This window comes from Bos mutus, chromosome 4 (assembly GCF_027580195.1).
Source record: "Bos mutus isolate GX-2022 chromosome 4, NWIPB_WYAK_1.1, whole genome shotgun sequence".
Lineage (NCBI taxonomy): Eukaryota > Metazoa > Chordata > Mammalia > Artiodactyla > Bovidae > Bos > Bos mutus.
The window spans coordinates 26,998,456-27,013,341 of NC_091620.1; the positions used below are offsets into that span (position 1 = coordinate 26,998,456).

General features: G+C 40.6%; 1 protein-coding gene across 1 annotated transcript in view; it reads right to left on the bottom strand.

Annotated features, from left to right (window-relative positions):
- The window catches only part of SND1 (staphylococcal nuclease and tudor domain containing 1), a 421,566-nt gene that overhangs the window by 156,026 nt on the left and 250,654 nt on the right, over nucleotides 1–14,886 (bottom strand). The window contains exon 15 of the mRNA XM_005893665.3: nucleotides 5–146. Coding sequence (XP_005893727.1) covers nucleotides 5–146 — 142 coding nt within the window. The remainder of the gene's footprint in view (nucleotides 1–4; nucleotides 147–14,886) is intronic.

Sequence of the window (14,886 nt, forward strand, 5' to 3'; positions counted from 1 at the left end):
TTACCCGCAAGCAGGAAGGTGATAAGGCAAGTTTCCTTTGGCAAATACAGCTTGAGACGAGAACCACTGAACACATACTCCACCACAGCTTCAGAACGACCTGCCCGCTGAAGGAAGGGCAGAAACTGCTTTGCTTTTTGGGTGTCCTGAGGGAGAAAAGAAGAACCATCAGAAGAATAATGGAATCAAGGTAAATGTTTCTTTCTGGTCTGGGGCAAAAAGTCTGGCACACCACAGGAAGCTGGGCAAATAACCTTAGAATAAGACATTTCTGAAACCATGACAAAAACAAGAAACCCATGTGACATTCACAGGAGAAACAGAGTTAATCAAAAGCTTCTAGAGCATTCTCAATGGCTCTCTTCTCTCCTCTGTTCAATTACTAAAGCATTCAGTGGATATAAAAGACTTCCCTGGTGGTGCAGTGGATAAGAATCTGCCTGACAATGCAGGGGACAGGAGTTCCATCCCTGGTCCAGGGAGATTCCGCATGCTGCAGAGTAACTAAGCTCAAGAGCCACAACTACTGAGCCTAAGTGCTGCAACTACTGAAGCCCATGTACCTGGAGCCTGTGCTCTGCAATTAGAGAAGCCGCCACAATGAGAAGCCCGCACATTCCATGAAGAGCAGCCCACGCTCACTGCAACGACAGAGAGTCCTCTCGCAGCAACAAAGACCCAGTGTAGCCAAAAATAAATAAATAATTTTTAAGAAATTAGGATGGTGGCTTGAAATGAGAATTTCACTCTTCCAGGAGAGGAAAAAGAGCTCTTCTTCCTCCTACAGAAAATTAAAGGAAAAGACCAACACCTACCATCTTCAAGGTTTAACCTTCTAACCTTTAATTTTCAATTAAAAAAAAACATAACACCCAGGTTCCTGACACAGCCCCTAAATCCCTTTTCTAGGAAACCCAAAACAGCTCATCGTCAGTCTTTAATAGGCTGTGTTTTCCTAACAAGGAGGAGAGCGCAGCCTTTGTGGGGTCAGTGGGGAGGATCCCATACTTCAAGCCCTGCTCTCTGTCTTTCCAGGGATGAGGAGGGACTGGGGCATGCGGCTCCTGTTCCCAGCCCAGGAAACCTGCAACAGCAGGATGTGATCCGTGGGGACCAGAAGACACCACATCATGTCAGCACCAATAATTACAGAAATGATAAAAGCATGTGAAACTTTATACGGGTTTAAAAAAAACTTTTCCCATGCATCAACCCAAAGTATAAGCATCTACCCTCAAGAGTACCAACTCATGGACCTTCTGAACCTCAGAGCTCTCAGCTTCAGACGAGCTGAGAGCCATCAAATCCTTTCAGTCTCTCCAGCTAATTAAACAGATGACAGAGTAAGCAAGCATCAGGTATCATGTGGCATTGCTGGGGGAATAGTCACTGGATGAATTTCAGAGGTTTGCAGCGCGGCCGGCAGAGCCCCAAGCTCCCTCGGAGGACAGCGAGTTTTGCACACTTGCCCAACTCGGAAGACAGAAGCCGTCTGCACTCGCCAAGCTCTTCCTTCCTAACTCTGCTCCTAGCAACAGAGCTATTGTACCTAAATTAATGCACATTAGACAATGAAAATTTAACAAGCCATCAAGTATTTGAGAGTCTTCACAGCAGCCAAAGGGGCTCCTCTCATTCAGAAGCCGTGAGGTAGGCTGGGATGAAAGCAATATTTATAGTAATGAGAGTCATCCTTCTCTTTAAACAGATTCTTGGAGAAAAGGAGAGACAGTCATCTATTCTCAGTGTTTTTCTAAGGGCGTATTGGTAAAAAGGTAAGGTAACAATGAGCTTTAGTGGGTTGGGAACTTCCCCAATGAACACTTCACACACACTTCCATCCATATACAGTGGGAAGATGCTTTTCTGGCGCTTGGCTGAGGTCCAGAACAGTCAAGCAAGACAAATGCTCCACAGGAAGGAAGGTACCACCTGATTAAAACCCTTGTGCATGCTAGTCTAAATCTGCAACGTTACTTCTGGGCTGAGCCAATAAGTCAACAACAATTATTAAATTGATTATCACAAATCATGAGGCAACTTAAGGCCTCTAAAGAGAAGGCCTTTCCCTCGAGACCACAGTAATCTATATTTTTCAAAAATAGACATTTGCTCATCACCGTCTCTAAGATGTATTTATCTGAGAAAAAGATGCTTACGGGAATAAAATCGCACACACACGTACACCTCTAATGTTAATACTGAAAAAGAAAGTGGCAGCAAACTCCTATCTTGCTAATGATTACCTAGTTTATCAGGGATACTTACTCAGACAGAGAATCAGGGAGAAATGAAGGGGCCCTACTGTTAGCCATGTAAGACAGATACAGACAGATGGACCGATAAAAATAAAACAATGGATGTTCCTCACTCCTCCTAAGTCTCAACCTACAATTTAATCCTATTCCAGAAATACATGGGAAGAGAGCAAAGGGAATGTGACATGCCATCGATTATGACAATGAGAAGCAAAAGCCAATTGTGACAACTGAAGCCATGAAAGCAAATTTTAAAAACCCATGAGAATTGGCCATGTCTCTTCCCAGAGGCAAAACCGTGGGACAAAATGCAGATCTCTTCATCCTCTTGAGCAGGTGATACGCCCATGGACCATCTATTAAAGGAAAAGATGGATATCTTGCCCAAGGTGGTAGAGTTTTTGAAATAAAAAATTCTAATAAAGTGAATTAAATTGAATGCAATCACCAAAAGATGTCATCAGCTTTTTTGAAACTCACGTCACAGGCAGACAATGGTATCTGTCTTTCCTAGTCATCTCAAGCTCTTCCTTTGCTTGGCAAGTTCCTTTTCAATACAAAAATTCTCGAAACCTTTAGCATTTGTTTCTGTGGCTCAAGTGAAAAGACTGGAAAGATGGGCTGACAAGTTCCCTCAAGTGATATAGTTATAAGTCATTCTCTGTGAATTTAGCTATGGAATTTTTTCCTTTTTTTTAAATTTTAGGATTTTTGCTTATCTTACTAGAAAATGGACTAAAGGTTACGGCTAAACAATTGCCTTCCTAAGAGCCTGTGAAAGTACAGCAATGTGCTAGGCTCCAATACTCATTTCTAAAGGTTTCAGCAGTAGGTAAATAAGAGAAAACATGATTAGAGCCCAGTTTAAGCCCTAATGAAGAGTTGAAGATGGCAGGTGGATTTCAAGGGCAGCCAAGTGATAAAGTTGAAAGGACGTCATTAACATGACATTTAAAATTCTCTTCCAATTATTCAAAGCAGGACCTTCTAAGACCTGGTGAAATGACAGATTTCCTTATAACTCCAAACATATTTTAAAAAATAAAGATTAATGGCCTCAAATTTAAAGAAATAACAACATGGAGACTTAAGGCACAGGTAAGACTATTAAATATCAAATATTTCTGTTTAGGAATACTGTTACAAAGACCCTCATCCTCAAGTTTTCTGTGGAGTAAACCATTCTCAGGCTGGTTTACATGAGGTCTGGGAATCTATTCGCCGCAGCTCTCACAGTTGAGTTACACAGTCTCAAGGCTTTGAGAATGCATGTGGCTATATTAGCTATAGTTTTCTGTACTAATATTCCCCTCCACCAGTGTAAATAATCAAGAAGCAACTGTAGTTCTGACCAGATAAGTCTTCTTTGTTGCATTGGTAGTTTTCACATTACCTGTGCTTCAAAACAAACCAAACATTAAGTATTTTTCTGTCCTCCTAGAAAAGCTAATTTAAGGTTGCATTAGCTACATTTAACCTGCTATTGTGGATGGCATCTCTTTAAGGAATGTTTCTGCTTCTTCAATGCACCTTGAAATTGAGAAAGTAATGATGCAACAAATGTGCCTGGGGTGACTTCATTTCAAAGGATGTTAATATCTATACCTCAAATTTACAGGAATGAGGTTTTGAAGGACCTGAAGAAAGGCAGGATGATCCTCAGGGAGTGGGAAAGGTTATAAACAAACCTTAAGCACACACTCCTACTCTGCCCTCACTTCCGATGGTCAGTATAAACCTCTTGTAAACATGGGTACATGTGTCAATGCCTATAAAAGATCCCCTTCATCAGTGAGACTGTAACTTACCTCTAACAAAGTACTTTGCTGTGTAAGCAAACACATGTTTGAAATAATTGAGTATAATGAATTACCAAGTTTGGGAGAGCGGGTAAGTTGTGGAGGGGGATGGGGTGGGGAAGAGACAAGTAAAGGAGAACCCTTATGTGGCAGTCACAGGGCAGAGAGCCACAAGAACACTACTCACACAGGTAGGTCCCCAGTATCTTCAAAGAACAGAACTAAATACAAATCAATCTCTCTAAATTCTGGAACAAGGATTTTGGTTGTCAGTTTACACTGGTTGCCAGCAAAGTGAAATCTATGATTTTTCCACTGAAAATAGCCACAGAGAAGGCCTTAACATGGGCCTCCCTGGTGGCTCAGTGGTAAAGAATCCGTCTGCCAATGCAGGAGACACAAGTTTGATACCCGGGGTAGGAAGATCCCCTGGAGAAGGACTCCAGTATTCTTGCCTGGAGGATTCCATGGACAGAGGAGTCTGGTGGGCTACAGTCCATGGGGTCACAAAGCGTCGGACGTGACTGAATGACTGAACAAGGCATAACATAGTCGGGACTGGTGAGAGGCAGACATCACAGCACACAAAACAGTACAGGGAAATGGGAATAAGTAAACCCATTAGTTAACAGTTAACCACTCAGGATTATCATGTGCAAGTCTCAGATGGGAACTGTTAATAATGAAACTCACTAATTAGTTCTCATCATCACAACCACTCTTTGATTAACATCATAGGAAAAAGAACTAAAAACAAATACATGCAGAGCTTATAATGGTACCATGGGGGTATTCAACTCCACAAGACTGGGGAAACTGAACTCAAACATGATGAAGTCTCCTGCAGGTACAACCGCGTCCTGAGCTGCCCACTCCAGCAAACCAGGAGGGTCCCCCTCTAAAAGAGTTGACCCTGTCTCTGCAAGGGTGACCTGAGGCTAAAGGACTCAGGAGCACAAAGCTGTTTGGGTCCAACTAACCTTAATACTGAAGCAGCAAAGTATTTGTGTACAAGTGGACAGATACAGAGAGAAAAAAAGAGAACGTGGAAGTCAGTTCTAAGGTTACTTAAGCAAACATACACCCTCATTTTAAGCTGTACTGTGCTAACTTCTCATCGTAGGTATCTCTGTGGTCAGGGCACTCCAGCCCAGAAGAATCACCCCTGTAATCACGCAGCAGGCAGAGCATAACCACATTCCTGACCAGAAAGGTGAAAAGGAACTCCATCACTCCACACTCCCTCCTTCCCAACCCACAGGCTCCAGGGCCCCAGGTGGTCTTTCAATTCAGAGAAGGAATTTATGATTCCCTTCAAGGAACCAGCTGTCTAGCGAGACAATCTCCTGACATCAGGGGAGCCCTGGGAGGGGACATCTGGGAATGCCTCCAGCTCCAACATGACCACAAAGTTCCCCTTCCCTGGCTGGTCTGCCATGCTTCATGGTGAAGCATCTGTGAAGGGGGCTGGTGGAAGGTGTAAACAGCAGTGAGGTCCAAGTTTACCAGGAATGAAGTGAACACAGCAGAGAACCCTAGAAACAAAACCACTCTGACTGGAAAAAAATCTAAGAAACCACGTACACTACCAAAAAAAAAAAAAAGTGTTGCAGCTGGGCCATCAATAATCTCTCATTAAGTGTTGTCTGTGGTTTACAGTTTCTCACAGTGTTTAGTTAGCTGGCACAGTGCCTCACTCGGGCCTTCAAAGTGTTGGAACGTAGGAGAAACCATGTTTCAGGCTCTGGGCTCCATTCCTGGGAGGAATGAATCAAGAGGACATTTGCAGGAGCACTAAGTTGGAAGAAAGCCCTAAACTTGAGAGGCTGCATTCTTATGGGTAGCACACTCAGAGAACATGACCTTCGGTTTTCTTCCTTGCTTCAACTTCTTCACCAATTAGTAAGGGAGGGCAGCCTAAAAATCAGAGACCAAACGGCAGAAGGAGTCTGTGGGGTACACTTCCCATGCTGGAAGGAAGACACCTCCTTTGTATCCCCAAGGTCCTCCCTGGTGGCTTAGATGGTAAAGCGTCTGCCTACAATGTGGGAGACCTGGGTTCGATCCCTGGGTCGGAAATATCCTCTGGAGAAGGAAATGGCACCCCACTCCAGTACTCTTGCCTGGAAAATCCCATGGATGGAGGAGTCTGCTAGGCTACAGTCCATGGGGTCGCAAAGAGTCAGACATGAATGAGCAACTAAACTTTCTTCCTTGTCTTTGTATCCCCAACATGAAGGGGAAGTTTTCTCTACCACCAGAAGTGAAACACTGAGGATATGTCTGCCCTCTACAGCCCTGCAAAAAACAGGTGTCTGCATATTTTTATTGGGTTGGTCTTGCCCACCATCTGTTTCTGTTCCATGAAGTACAACACTGAGAAAAGAAAGCAGGACTTGGCAAACGCTAAGAAGAAAAGACACAATCATGTTTAGGATGAAAACATGCAAAGCAGCATTACAACAATCACAGCAGCCCAATTAAAAAGAAAGTCAAATCCTGTTCCAGAAATAGATTAGATAGAATATGGTCAGAACTTCTTCTGTCATCACCCCAAGTCAAAACCTCCCTCAACAGGGGACTGGATAAGCAAACTGTGATCCACTCACACAATAGAAGACTACTCTGCAATAAAAGGAGGTAACAACACGGATGAATCTCAAATACATGATTCCATTTCTATGACATTCTTGCAAAGGTTATTTACACTGTAAAGACACATTACAGATCACTGGTGGCCACGGACCATGGGAAGGGCTGGGAGCTGACTCCAAAGAGGATGGAAGAATTGTGTGTGGGGGAGGTGGGAAACATGAAAGCCTCTTATCTTGACCGTAGCGATGGTTACATGTGTACATGTTTATCAAAAGTCCATTTACATGTAAATTAAAAAAAAAAAAAAAACACCACAGGGAACTCTACTTAATGTTCTGTGGTGACCTAAATGGGAAGGAAATCTAAAAATGAAGGGACACATATATACATATAACTGATTCACCTTGCTATACAGCAGAAACTAACATGACATTCTAAAGTTACTATGCTCAAATAAAAAAAAAACACCAACAATAAAAAATAAAAAAAATGTCTTGGGTAGGTAGACTATGTCAGATTTTCATTTTTAACTCAAGAAAATTTTCTTAATCAACTAGTTTATATGTATTTCACAGTGAATAACAAGTTCAAAATTCAGTACTCAGTAATTATATTTTAGGTAAACCACTTTTAGCTAGTCAATGCTTTGAAGTACTTTTAAAAATTTAAACTGAAAATAGTTTGAATGAGAAAGCAAAAGGTTAGACGACCACAGGAAAAAACTCATGTTTCCCAAAAGCACCATAAGAAGTATCAGTTCTCAGGCAATGGCTAAGAGTAAGCATGATGCCATCCTCAATTGGCTATATAGAGGAAATGTTCTACTCAAGCAATGAAAAGAGTACTACTAAGTACACACGTCTATTGACATTTCTTTTCTACCTTGAAATAAAATCATTCTGTGATCTGGCTTAACGTGCATAAAATAATACCCAATTCCCAATCAAATGAACATTCTACATAGGCTCAGAGATAATTCTTTTACTGAAATGACTTTCAGTTTCCCAAATGTAACTGGTTGAAATTACGCTGTAAGAACCGTTCAATTTAACCTTTAGAAATGAAGTCAAAGCCTTTGAGAGGAAAAACCTGCATTTGATCACCAACAGGAAATACAATGCCCTTGGTTTTTCTATAAGACAAAAAAAAAAAAAAAATCTACTTATAAGTTTAGTGTATAGAGAGTGCAGTTGATGGTATCTCTATGCCTCAGACAAAAAGAGCAGAGGTAAGTCTATACCTACGTAGGATAAGGTATCAACTATAAGCCTGCTCTCTTCCTATTTCAATTCTCTTTCTCTAGCATGGATAACCAAGGCAGTGCCAAGCCACATCTTTGCTCCAGTCTGCCAATCCACAACTGTCTCAGAGTTATGGCTCATAATTTGTGGTTTTCACAAATAAACTCCATCTTCTTCCCACCCACTACTTCACCCAAACTACCCCATCCCCATTTCTACAGATTCTAGCTCTCCAACAGATGACTATTAACAATCCTTGGTTAAAGAATTCAGTGTTTCTCAAATCACAAAGGTATTCAGTGTTTCTAAAATGATGACTTTTTAAATTCCAGCTCTTCCTGGAGTGATGCCGTCCTCCTACTGACCTCTGCATGAACGGTGGCCCGTGGGGCCTGATACATAGCAGATGTCCTGGGCTGACCTTGGAAATTCCCTTCACATCCTTTCCTAGGCTGTACTTCCTGAATCCATGTCATTCTCCTTAAAAATCTTCCTCCTGACAACCTTTTCCTTTAAAAAAGAAATCCTATTCTTCTTTTATGGAGCAAATGTTTTATCTTAGGTCAGGTAAGTAAATATAGGATTGCTTTTGTATATTTTATTTGGGTAAAAGACTATCCTATGCATGAGAACTTTGAACATGAGCACAGCAATACACTATGTTTCTGACACCACTGGGTGCTTTAGTTATGATATGAAGAAAGCATTTTATTATGAAACAATTATATTTGCTCAAGAATATGGACACAAAAGATAGTGGTCCAAAATTATCAATTTATAACAAAAAAAATGTTTAAAGGGGAAAGCATATCTTCCCATTATTTTCAGGCTAATTATTTCACAAAAAACATTTAATTTAGAAATTGTAGAAAAACCAATTTATGTCAAATAGATGATTACAGTGATAATAGTTAAAAGGTAGTATTTCTATTTTAAATTGTTAAAGATAAACACAACCAACGGGGATATGAGAAAAGGGCCATTTAGATTTTTAACAATGCTGCTGTTACTTTTCTAAGAAAAAAAGAATTATGAGTTATTATAGGAATACTACAATAACCATCTTGTACATTTCCAGAAAAAGGACATGAGAATGGTCTAAAAGCATAGCGTATACATGGTATGTGACACTGTGAGTGTGGAACAAAGCACAGCAACCAGTGTCTGTAACTCTGAATTATCAATTATGAGGCTATGATTAAAAAGTAAAACACAGGTCTGAAACACAATTTAAAAGAAAAATTTAGATCAATTTGTATCACTTCTGAAGTCTCTATATGCAAGAGGTGAGAATTTATTACAGAACCACAAAATGGCTTGAGAGATATAATTAAAATAATACGTGCAGAGTAAAGAATTTAAAAGACGGTCTGATGAAGCACAAGTTTTCATTTCATGGGCAAATCAAGAACTCAGAAGCAAGGAAATTGATGTCATGCTAAATTCTGCCCCACCTGACACAAGAACACAACTTCAGAAAAGGATGGAGGAGGGGAAAGAAAAAAAAAAAAAAATCAAGCAACCTAGGACATAAAAAATGAAGATAAATGTTAAATAAAGGTTAGATGATTAAAATAATCTCAACACCCCTTAAAAGTATAAGGTTGGCCAAAAGGTTCAGGTTTTTTCCTAATAATCTTTTTGGCCAACCCATCACCTTCATCTTTGCTTGCAGACATACCAATTTAGGTTCAACAAATTTAAGTAAAAAGCATTGTGGAGGAGTTAATATTTACATTTTTAAAGCATTAATGAAATTACTATAAAATTTGGAAGGTTAAATTCAAGTTTTTGAAACAGAGAAAAAGGACATCCATTATGGTAGAAATTATTGAGACATAAATGGTCAGTGCATAAGAATGCATTAAACTAAAACTTAATCATTTTACTCAATAAAGCTTTATAGGTAAATAATGATACTGCTAAATCACTCATGCTAACCTTTGGTCTAAGTTTCTACTTTGTTTTAAGCAGAACTGCTCTAAGAAAATAACTACAGACTATGATTTAGCTAAAGGAACCAATGACTTTTTTTGTGAAAGGAAAAAATAATCCAAATAAACTAAATATCCAAAAACACGTAAGATAATACTAGGTAGATAGTAAAAGTGAGGTAAAAGAGAAATATTCATGTGGAAAATAATTAAGTAGAAAAAGGCATGAAGCACCCATTATGTGTCACAGTTCCAGGCACTGACTCCACAGTTAAGAAATAAAACAGAGGAAGTCTCAGTTCTGAAAAAACCTTCCATCACTTACAAAAGGGAGGGGGGAACAGGAGAGAAAGTGAAGAAAGAAAACAACCCCGCATTTTGGTGAACAGATGTATTCTTACTGAAAATTTTCTGGTAGTACTAATAGAGATGATTTTCTTCCCTTGGCTTATTTATATTCGAGGCACTTAAAAACAAAAATTTTGACAGAAAACTTGTGTTAAGAAATATGAAAGTTTTTGTTTTTAAAAAAGAAAATATATTAACATTCAGGAGCTTATTTGATTTTGCCCAGATAAACTTGCAAATTATTCAGGTCAGATAATTTAAGAGCCAAGAGTCAACATTCTCTTGAGTGAATTAGTTCTTCATAATTGTTCCATATATTTTGAGACAAATAAATATTATGGACACTGTAATAAAGCCTGGAAACTGATTTGGAAAACGTCCCAACCTAAAACTGCATGAGAAACATGATCCATGTCTCCTTCAAAAACAGCATCTGAAGCACAGAGCTTTATGGCACTGATGACAGCAAATGAAGCAGCTCTTCTCCTGAGGAACGAACGTTTCCCTTAGGTAACTGTGGTGCAGCGCCAAAAGGAGTGCTGTCACTCCATGGAAAAACGAAAATCTCGCGTTAGCACCATGTAAGAATGAGAAAACGTGTTCCTAGTAAAGTCAGCAGCACGATGTAAACAGCATGACTTTGGGCTCAGAGATAGTTTACTGAAAGTATTTAGAAGGGTGGTGGTCCAGTGGTTAGGAATCTACCTGCCAATGCAGGGAACATGGGTTCAAATCTCTGGTCCGGGAAGATTCCACATGCTGAGAGGCAACTAATCCACTGGGCCACAATTACTGAGCTCTTGAGCTGCAACCACTGAAGCCCACACATCCTAGAGCCTGAGCTCCGCAACAAGAGAAGGCACCACGAGAGGCCCATGCACCGCAACCAGAGAGTAGCCCGTGCTCAATGCAACTAGAGAAAGCCCGTGTGCAATTACGAAGACCCAGTGCACCCAAAAATCAATAAAATCAAATTTAAAAAAGTACCCAGAATTCCACACATCCAATAAAAATGTGTAATAACAGGCTAAACAATAATGAAACTGTCCTTAAAGAAAAATAACTTTAAAGTTGCTAGACATGTTGTGTCTTGGGGTACATTTGGGAGCTGTAATTCCTCCTAAAGAAAAATACAGATTTCATGCTGCCCCCAACCAGTGACTTTACAACTTGGATATGATGTATTTGCATATGGATACTGTACTGAGGTTCTCAATGTGAGACTCCCAGGCTCTAGACTACCAGTGGAAACCATGTACCCCAGAATATGTGAGTGATGGCAGAGAATGCAGACCAAGGGTTTTGTTCAAGGTATTTCTTTTTCAGCTAAGGATCTCATATCACTGCCATTTCTGTCTCCAATGGTGCATATATATTAATAATTATCGTTGTCACTGGTGTCGTGAGGCTCTTACTTTTTAGTTTCTATGATTTTTCCCCTCACAGCTTGGGAAATTCCCTTTAAAGATTCTTTAAAATTTGGAGATAAAGGGCTTGACCTAGGGACCCCTCTTCTCCCTTAACTCTCTGGGTAATTTTGTACACTCATCCAACAGGACTATCTCATGCATGAAGCCCATCCACTTTTCTGGCCTTGGACCATTTGAACAATCCATGGTTACCTCAGTTTTAAAAGGTCCAGAACTGCAAACCCTTGTGGCATATATTTGGGAGGAAAATTATCATACGGGAAAAGCAGCATCAACAGTTATTTGCGCTGGACATTAGGATACACATGCCTGACACCCACCTTTCATCCTCTACCCATGACCTCTGGATCCAGGCAATGGCCAAATTCTACTAGTTTTTCTATCAAAGTAGATCTCACACTTATCTTTCTTCATTCCCTGCCAAAAACCTAGTTCCAGCCACCATTCAGTACCCCCCAAGTACACTGTGAAGTCCTCCCCTCACCCGGTAAAGATACTAAAGCTACTGTTCATTGCACAGAGTGGCCAGAATGAAGTGAGAAATGCTGACTTCATTACCACACTTGACTGCCACTTTCTGCCTCAGGACCTTCTGGTACGTAATTATATCCTTCAGTCCTGAATAAGACCTCCAACTAATTTCTTCTTTAGGCCTCAACTTAAAATCACTTAAAACATGGTCTCTGACCACATGGAAGAGGGTACAACTGTGATGATACAAGTCTCAAGTTAGGTCTTGAGACTGCCTAACTTCCCACGCAGCTTAGATGGTAAAGAATCTGCCTGCAATGCAGGAGAGATGCAGATTCAATCCCTGGGTCAGAAAGATTCTCTGGAGAAGGAAATGGCAACCCACTCCAGTATTATTGCCTAGAGAATTCCATGGACAGAGGAGCCTGGTAGGCTACAGTCCATGGGGTCGCAAAGAGTCGGACACAACCGAGCTAAAACACTTCCATACTTCTATTACAGTTCTAATTAGAGACCCAGCTGCATATGACCTAGAAGGACTGCACCCGTCCTTTGTAATGTTGCATCCTCAACACCCAGCACTGTGCCTAGAATATAATAAAGCTTACGTCTCTCAGTTGTGTCTGACTCTCGGGACCCCATAGACTGCAGACCACCAGGCTCCTCGATCCATGGGATTTCCCAGGCAAGAATACTGGAGTGGGTTGTCATTTTCTTCATCAGGGGATCATCCTGACCCAGGGATGACCCCGGGGGTCTCCTGCATTTCAGGAAGATCCTTCATTGTCTGAGCCACAAAGGAAGCCAGGGGCTATAATAAGCTTTCAATACTTATTGTTTGATCATTCATTCATGACTCAACATGTCAAATGCATCTAAAACACAGGCCAGACAGCATATGTTAAATGCCAAGGAAAGATAAAGAGCCAGTAAAAGAACTCAAGAGAGAAGGAGCATAGTTTGGGACTTGAACTAGATAAAAAGTTTGCAATACAAATATTACCAATGAGGATGGATGGATCATTTTCAAGGAACTTCCTTGCTAGGCAGAACGCCCCGCCTTTTAATCACCATCACCACCACATGAACCATTGGTCTCTCTCATTAGGTCAATGGTTCTAAATACCTTGGATGTATTAACTCATTGAAGCACACCACAACCTAATGAGGTAATAAGGGCCCTTATTACATTCATTTTACAGATGAGAAAACTATGGCACAGAGAGGTTAAATAACTTCAAGGTGACAAAGTAATAAAAAAACTGAGCCAAGACCTGAATTTGGTGATCTAATACTCGGGCTCATGCTGCTAACCAGGTTTTCCATACTGCTGCTGTATTCTAGAAAACAGGCCATCCTCCTGTTGCACCCTTCTACCAGCCTCTCACTTCTAGTTACTAACCAGCACAGTTAACCATACATCTAGGATCTAGGGGGTCACATTCGTTCAAATGCAGTTTCATTCTGTTTAGGTCATCCCTTGGTAAATCAAATCTAAATCAGGCTCTGTAAAGAGACAGAGAAAAGAAATCATTTTCTCAGGAGTTTAGCAACTACTAAGGAAGATCATTGTACATACGCCAACTAAGATCAGTTACCAATCAATACATTAACAAATACAAAATTACTATAATAAGTGATTGTGTAAATGCTGAAGGAAGGTACCATGAGAAGGCAGTGAAGATCAAAGGGGAAAATTGCCAGGAAAAAGAGAAACCGCCTGAAGGAGGAGGAGGGCACGGCCAGGAGAGAAGAGACAGCTACTCAAAAAGAGCTCATCAATAATGCAGTTGGAGTCAGAGGACTGACAACTTGAAATAATGGAATAGAATGAATATGGTGGCTGAAGTAGCCAGGCATGTTGCCGTAATGTCCTACAAGAGAACACAGGTCTTCCTCCAAATTCAAATAGTCCCAAATCTAATCTTATTATACAAATTCTATCATTTATTCCTGAGAATACCCTTTTCATGAGGAATTGAGGCACAAAATTACTAGGTAATTCCAAAGTTGCCCTAAGGTCTGATTCAAGGATATTTATCTGGAAGTTAACACTGCGAGGAGTGTCCAACATTCTGTACAACATTCTGCAGGGAATAAGTTGGAAGCATGCTAAATAAAGCCTTAAAACTCGAGTAAGCAGAATGTCTGTGTTAGTAAAATGACTTACTTTGAGATGTTTATATAAGCGATAGCCACAGGACAAAATGAGTTCAATCTAGGGCTAAGTAGTGTTATGATGGGGAAGTGAAGAGTGAAGCCATGGCTGGGCAGAAACGTTTCAGGTTTTATCACATCACTTGGCAGTCATGGCACAAATCGAACAACCCAATCGCACACCTGAACCTGGGAATCAGGAATTTTATCAACTGCCTCCTGCATACCCGAACATTCATTTAGCCAGGCCTGTAACAGGCTCATTCAGCCAATTTGGACCCACGAAACAGACTCACAGAACAATGTCCCCATACGCCCAGAGAACAGAAAGAGAACTGAAGAGCATGAACCAGTGGAAGCAGAGTCTATACCACAGGCAACTCTCTGAAAACATATGACATTTTTTTCTTTGGAAGAAATGCTCCAGGACTCCCTCAATTTCCTCTCTCCTTTCTTTGAACAAAGGAAGAAAGACAATAAAACTGTAGCTCAGGCCACTTAAATCAAAGGGAGGACTCTGCTTCTCAGAGCTCATTTGTATGTATCCCTCTGAGTGAAGTCAGTTAAACAAGAAATCAGAAGGGAACTAGACAAATGTGTGGCAGAAAAACTTCCTGAAAACAGAATTCACTGCAGGAGGACATCAAGTCTAC